Source organism: Rana temporaria, chromosome 11 (genome assembly GCF_905171775.1).
Source record: "Rana temporaria chromosome 11, aRanTem1.1, whole genome shotgun sequence".
Lineage (NCBI taxonomy): Eukaryota > Metazoa > Chordata > Amphibia > Anura > Ranidae > Rana > Rana temporaria.
The window spans coordinates 154,581,248-154,589,223 of NC_053499.1; the positions used below are offsets into that span (position 1 = coordinate 154,581,248).

Below are 7,976 nucleotides of genomic sequence, written 5' to 3' on the forward strand. Positions count from 1 at the left end.
GAGCGATCCCCGCTGAGCAAGCAGAGGTTCACGGGGCGTGTCCCGTGTGAAAGGACCCTTACTTTGGCAAATAAAAGTCATCTGGACCCATCAAACATCTTTGACTTTTTGACCGTCGTTTTTGCATCACTACTACTACTGGGCTCACCACATGCATGAGGGTTATACCGGTGTCCAGTGCTCCAACACTTCTATCTCTGAGGTGTAAGTAGGACCCTACTGAATATTTCTTATTAGCACACAAGTCACATGTATACTGAATACCGAACAAAAAAATTCCCATGTTGTTGGTAGCTCTTGCATTGAAGCATATTATTCTGAAATGTTTTGTAGTAGACCTTATTTGCTTCATGCTCAGTACTATCCTAGCCCCATTATTGCTGATATGTGTACCAGTTTCACATAAGATGACATCACCTGTTCCCAGAATTGATGTGTTTCATGCTGAATACTAAAGTCTATAGGAATTTTAATTTGTTACACTGTTATTTTCGTTTTAGAGCATAATTATTTTTCCGATTCTGTTTTCTTTTTTTACAGACAACCAGGACGGCCATGGGAACGCTGATTGCTCCTAGTTTTGCTATTCTGTATGTTGGACTGATATGGGGTTTGTCTCTTTGATGTACCTCCGTCTCAAGTTGCTCTGCGGCTGAGGTACATCGATGACGTTCTTCTGCTGTGACAAAGTCAAAAGGAGTCTTCACTCCTTTTCCTAACACCTCCGATTAGTAGAAACTTTCAACTTGATATTTTAGACAGCTATGTCAGAGATAAATCACTTGTGGCTTATAATAATTGTTAACTATTATCGGACTCTGTTCCTTTGAAACTTTATGAATAAACTGAACTAGCTGCTATTCTTGAATTAAAAAAAAAATAAAAAAAATTGTAAAAGAACATTTTAGACTGTCGTTCCAGCAGGCAGACTTTCTTACGATAATTTATTAGTTTTTTTTTTTTCAGTGATCAAAGATTTAAACAGTTAAAAAAATGATCATCTGCCTTTATTAGAACATGAAGAATATAACAATATAGGGCAATTGTATAAATGCTAAATTAGGGCATTATTAATACATCAGGACTGATATTTTTGGTTCATTTATTCCGTTTTGAATGAATTCACTTCTTGAGATTGTATTGCCTGTCTTGTAGTTACTTGCAAAATTATAAAAAAAATAAAAAATTTCGATTTAGCAAAAACTGCACATTAAAGATAATCCAGTAAGGCCTACTAACAATGTTATTAGTTGTGAAACATCTAAATTTATTTCACTAATACTTTAAAAGAAAAAAAAAAAATTGGTGGTCCTTATAGACAATATACAATACATGGTTCCTGTAGTCGTAATACACTTGGTGTTGTATACCTTGATGCTGTATTTGTAATCTACTTTACATCAGAATTACCAAAAGGAAACTGGAACCAGAGCGTTATACTATTTAATATTTAACCACAAACCGAAAAAGCATTTGTGCTCACTGAAGCCTGGTTCTTAAATAGGACAATAATGGATTCAATCCATTGCAGGCTATACTCACACACAAAAACAATAGCAAAACGCCTGATAGTGAGATTTTTTCAGATTTGAAATCTGTACCCTGGCTAAGTTTCCTGGAGGTCTGAAAGGTGATTTTGATATTACAAAGGATTTATTTTTCTTTTCTTATTTTTTTTTCTTTCTTTTTTTTTTCTTCTTTTTCTTTTTTTTTTTTTTTTTTTTAGATATATGTGTTGCTGTTTGTATATTATGACGTATTTGTATTTTTATTGTATATTATGATGTAATATAAGCTTACATGGTGACGAAACATAGAATTATTTTAGGAGGGTGTGTATAGTCAGAAGACAAAATTGAACAATCATATTCGTCTGAGGAGGGGATTATAGCATGAAACACATTGAGACTGTGATGGTACCTATCAGTGATGTCATCCTATGTGACACTCAGCACAGACGAGCATTTAATGAGCTGGAAGAAACGGTTGGAGCAAAAAAAAAAGCCTTGATGTCAAAGACTTCCAGATATTTTCTTCATAACACTGGGAAGCGAACTTTTCATTCATCATCATCAAGAATAGACACACTGGGACTGTCTGAATTCTGCATGCTGTCTTCTACCTGCCTGTGCCGCTTCCATCATGGTGGGAGGGCACCTTTGTACATTTTTATGTGTAAGCTACTACCTGTATGTGTTTTGTTGTATAAAGTGCTTTGATATTCAGCCGTGGTGCCCTACTCATTTTTATTTAAACCCTTGATTGAAAGCTTTGTATCTGCCATGTAAAGAGGAGAGACAAGTTGATGATGACCATACACCATTTTTTAAATGAATATGTTCTCCTACTTATTGTGGACCTAAAGTGAAATAATGACTGTAACGGTCAGGGGTTAACACCGTTTACGATATTTCCATTCCACCAACCCAAGACAGCTTATCCGACACTCCACAATCCAGCAGACACGACCCATTGGATTCCCCCCCAGAATAACGAGACACAAGCTCTGTTCTCTGGTTCCAAACGAATGAATACTTTAATGGTAAACTCAGCTTGTTATATACAGTTAGAAACCAAATCTGGACAATGACTCAACTTCACCCACGACATGACACAATGAACTTCAATACACATTCCGTTAGATAATGACATTCAGATGAGCTAATTACTAATCATTACCCAGACGTTCTGACTCTGCGATAAGTTATTCTCACCTGCTACATAATACACATCCCTTTAGTAAACATAATTGACATGCTAATCCACTACACCCGAAAGGTCAGACATCTGACCTTTCAGACTGCCAACACATATCAATCGTCAATAGAACTTTCACACAATACAGTGTCATTAGCATCCCACAATGAGAGGTCCTTCAGAAGCCAGACTTAATTAGCACCTCAACAGTCTATGTTCCACATTGAAGGAGACACTCTCCTATTGACCTGTTGTGGTCAGAATTAACAACTTGTAATATTTCAAGATATCCTGCAATACATGAATTATCATTACTGTCCCATCTCATGTAATTCATGATATCAGTTCTCAGTCATCCTATGCCCCTATTGGACATAGGATGACCCTAGACCCAAGAGTCATTAGTGAAGCTGGCACAGGAGTACCCCGCATCCTTCAAAAGTCTCTGGGTATCACGGGCCATTCCGTTACAATGACTTTGGGCTCACTGGTCCTTTATTGTTCTAAAAATCCCTTATTGCACAGCTGAAATACACTATATGGCCATACTTGTATGGACACCTGACCATTACACTTGTATGAGTTTGTTGGACATTCGACCTTAAAACCAGGTCCTTTGATAGCTCAGCTGGTAGAGCGAAGGACTGTAGAGACAATGCCAGGTACGTAAAATCAAGCACATAGTCATGCAATCTTCACTGATAAACATTAGCTTACAACATTTTTCAGACAATAGTGCATTCCCAACCTTCTGGAAGAAGTTTAGAGAAGGACCTTTTCTGGTCCAGCTAGTTTCCTTAAAGGAGTTGTAAAGGTACAATTTTTTTTCCTAAATAGCTTCCTTTATCTTAGTGCAGTCCTCCTTCACTTACATCATCCTTCCATTTTGCTTTTAAATGTCCTTATTTCTTCTGAGAAATCCTCACTTCCTGTTCTTCTGTCTGTAACTCCACACAGTAATGCACGGCTTTCTCCCTGGTGTGGAGTGTCGTGATCGCCCCCTCCCTTGGACTACAGGAGAACCAAAGACGCCCACCAACGCACAGCTCCTTTCTCTATCTGCAACGTAGAGAGCGTCCTGACTCTCCTATAATCCAAGGGAGGGGGCGAGCAGGACACTCCACACCAGGGAGAAAGCCTTGTATTACTGTGTGGAGTTACAGACAGAAGAACAGGAAGTGAGGATTTCTCAGAAGAAATAAGGACATTTAAAAGCAAAATCGAAGGATGAGGTAAGTGAAGGAGGACTGCACTAAGGTAAAGGAAGCTATTCAGGAAAAAAAAATTGTACCTTTACAACCCCTTTAAGACATGGCTGGAAGAGTTTGGTGAGCACTGACCTTTACCCTTCTGAACACCTCCTTGCTGAATAAGAATGCCAATTTCAAGCTAGGTCTACATCACTACCTAGAAATACAAGACATTGGGTCTACCACAGAGGCTTGTATACCTCCATCCCCAATAGGAAGTCAAAAACAGATTTGCCATTGAACTTTTTTGAAAGTAATGCAAACACGATTATAAAATATAAAAGTTATAGACTTTATTGAGAACATATAAGGATAAAAATAGATTAAAAACAAAAAAAATGCACCAGGAACAGTTTGTTCTGATTTTCACATTCCAGTGCATGATTGTAGAGTCCCCTCATACAGATATCCAATAGCCAAGGCGTCAATCAACAAAAAGAGATGGAGAACAGCTTGTTGCATTAAGACATGGCTGAATGAGTTTGGCGAGGAGTCCTGACCTTAACCCTAATGAACACCTTTGGGAAGAATTAGAATGCCAGTTGCAAGCCAGGTTTTCATCAGTACTTAGAAATATTATTATTATACATGATTTATGAAGCACCAACAGTTTACACAGCGCTTTACAAGGTATGGGGGAGGGCAACACAATTACAGTACAGTTCAATACAAGAGGTACAGGAGGACCCTGCTCGTAGAGCTTGCATTCTAAAGGGAGGGGGTGGTGGTACAAAATGTAATAGCTGCAGAGAATGATTTGATGGGGGTGGCTCTGGGACAGTTGTTAGGTGGGTGTAGGATAGGCTTCCCTGAATAAATGAGTTTTCAGAGATCTCCTAAAGGTGGACACGGTAGGGGCTGATCGGACAGCTTAGAAATATAAGTCATTGGGTCTACCACAGAGGCTTGATTATCTCCATCCCAATAAGAAGTCAAAAACAGATTGCCCATGGGACTTTCTTGGAAGTCATGCAAACACGAACAAAAAATATAAAAGTCATAAACTTTATTGAGAACACATAAGAATAAAAATAGGTTAATAACAAAGAAACACACCAGGAAGAGTTTGTTACAATTTTGACATTTCAGTACATGATTGTAAAGTTCCTTAATATAGATATCCAATAGTCAAGGTGTCAATCAACAAAAGGAGATGGAGAACATCATGAATCGCAATCGAGTTTTGTGTCTGATGCCCCGTACACACGCTTGGGATTTCCAACGGGAAAAAGTCAGTCTGGAATCCCGACAGGAAAAAGGAGAGCTGGTTCTCTTTTTTTTGCCGGCAGGTTTGGCAGTTTTCCCATCGGAAAAACTGCGAGGGATCATACACACGGCCTGGATTCCCGGCCAAAAGCTCTCCCCGTAGTTTTCCCATCGGAAAACCCGGTTGTGTGTACGGGGCTTTAGTGTTTTCTGTTAGTACATAGCTTCACAAATGCTCTTCTGGCTAAATGACCATACATTCCCACATAAGCCCTCAAAAATCTTGAGGAAAACCTTTCCAAAAGAGTCAAGGCTGCCATAGCTGCAAAGAGGGAACAGCTCTTTATCAATACCTAAAGTTTTGGAATGGGATGTCCAGCATTATAGATATGATGTTCAGCGGTCAACAATGTTTTGGCCATACACTGTAAGCAGAGACCTTTAGTGGACAACTATTTTATTGGTGTAGCTGGGTGGTGGGGGTTCAAATACGGGTTTTCTCATGGGTCATCAAATCTATCAGTCCACTATAAAGTCTAAGCACTCCCAAAGGTTGATACGTGAATTCTGGTGGATGCCAATGCATTGAATGAATGACCCGTTGTTTTCTTATATTGGTTTGGCATTTTTGTAGCAACATCTTTCCATTTTAGCTTCCTCAAAAAACGATTTTTGTAGCAACATCTTTCCATTTTACTTTCCTAAAGAATTTTGTTTTTGACAGAATGCACCTTGGTGGAAGTCTTTAGAAAGAAGTATGGCATGTGTCCTAGGAACATGCCTGCAGTATAGGTGCAATAAGACTGGATATGGTTAGTAAACAGACCGTTAGCAGAAACTGGTGGGGACTCTTTTCACCAGTGGTCTTTAGAAAAATATGTTAGGGACACTCCCCTTAGCCTTTTCATATTAGGGGGTAGGGGACAAGGAAGAACCAATGGGAACTTAACACTTGTACATTGAAACAGAAACTACAGTTGAAACATAAAAGGATTATGATAAGAAGGCAGCCCCTCCTTACACATCCCCTGCGAAGAGATGTCTAAAAGTCCAGGCCATTGTCTACGTGCCATGAACCAACACAATTGAACACAGCAACAAGGGGGGGGGGGAGAACGGATGTAGCATTACATTACATTATCTCAATGCCAGCTTGTCCCCAAGTCTCTCAGTCTCTTCTGGACCATAGTCTGTGGGCAGAAGGCCAGCCCACAGTCCCTTCCAAAACACACAGTGACAGTAGGTTCTGTCACATAAGGAAAGACCATTGGAATTTACATATAAAATTCACAGGCTCGAGCATGTTTTGCATGCAGATACAATAGGAGAAGTGAATGGTCACCAATTGTAGTCCAACATCCAACTTTATGGTCATAGAAATCCGCTCCTCAAAATCCTGCAGATCAATATCTCCATTTTTGTACATTACATTCCTAAAGCTCAATACCCAATATACAGATTCATACACCCACAGTTGATCTAGAGCAGTATTCGCCAAACTGTGGCCCGAGGGGCAGATTTGCTTGCCTTTATCTGGCCCTTTGGACACTATCATTTATACAGCGATCAGTGCTATAAAAATCCACTGATTACTGTGTAAATGACACTGGCAGGGAAGGGGTTAAACACTAGGGGGTGAGGAAGGGGTTAAGTGTGTCCTAGGGATGTGCTCTAACTGTAGGGGGGTGGGCTTCGTGTATCCTAGGGATTGATTCTAACTGTAGGGGGAGGGGACTCACAGGGGGAGGAGACCAATCAGTGTCCCTCTGTACTGGGAACGCACCATCGGTCTTCTCCTCTCTGACAGGACGTGGATCAGTGTTTACACACAGAGATCCATGGTCCTGCCGTGACCACAGGCAATCACGGGTGGCCGGCGGACATCGCGCCCACTGGGCACGCGCACCGTGTCCCAACCGATGCCGCGTGCGCGCCCCTCAGGCCCGGTACACACGAGAGGATTATCCACTGGAAACGGTCCTCCGGACCGTTCCCGCGGATAAATCCTCTGGCGGATTTTGATCTGATGGTTGTACTAACCATCAGATCGAAATCCGCGCGGAATCCATCCGCGGTGACGTGGCCGCGCCGTCGCCGTGATGATGACGCGGCGACGTGCGCGACGCTGGAAGGTAAAGACTTCCCACGCATGCGTCGAATCATTACGACGCATGCGAGGGAGGGGATCGGACGGATTGATCCGGTGAGTCTGTACAGACCACCGGATCTATCCGCTGGACAGGATTCCAGCGGATAGATTTCTTAGCATGCTAAGAAATTTTTATCCGCTGGAAATCCATCGGCCCGAAAAATATCCGCGGAAAAATATCCGCTGGGCCATACACACCACAGGATCTATCCGCTGGAACTGATCCGTGGATAAATACCAGCGGATAGATCCTCTCGTGTGTACGGGGCCTTAGACGTCCATAGGAGATCCCTCCTGTGGACGTCATTTGACTATGGACGGGTAGTGATGTGGTTAAAACCCATTGTACCCTTAAGGCCGCGTACACACGACCGAACATGTCCGCTGAAACTGGTCCGCGGACCAATTTCATCGCACATGTTCGGTCATGTGTACGGCCTATCCGACCGTTTTCCAGCGGACATTTTTCCAGCGGACAGGTTTCCAGCGGACAAAAGTTTCTTAGCAAGCACAGAAACTTGTCCGCTGGAAACATGTTCGTCGGACATGTCCGATGGTTAGTACGACTCATCAGACTTGTCCGCTGGTTCTGACGTATATCCAGCGGCCCGAAATCCCGCACATGCGTCGAATTGATTTGACGCATGCGTGGAAGCATGTGTTAGAGAACGTCG

At 41.7% G+C, this 7,976-nt stretch overlaps 1 protein-coding gene across 2 annotated transcripts in view; it reads left to right on the forward strand.

The window, feature by feature from the left end:
* The window catches only part of ZNF536 (zinc finger protein 536), a 137,933-nt gene extending 135,708 nt beyond the window's left edge, over positions 1-2,225 (forward strand). For both annotated transcript variants that reach the window (XM_040329493.1, XM_040329494.1), the window contains one exon: positions 541-2,225. In XM_040329493.1, coding sequence (XP_040185427.1) covers positions 541-578 — 38 coding nt within the window. In that variant the 3' untranslated portion in view covers positions 579-2,225. The remainder of the gene's footprint in view (positions 1-540) is intronic.
* The last annotated feature ends 5,751 nt before the right edge of the window (positions 2,226-7,976 follow it).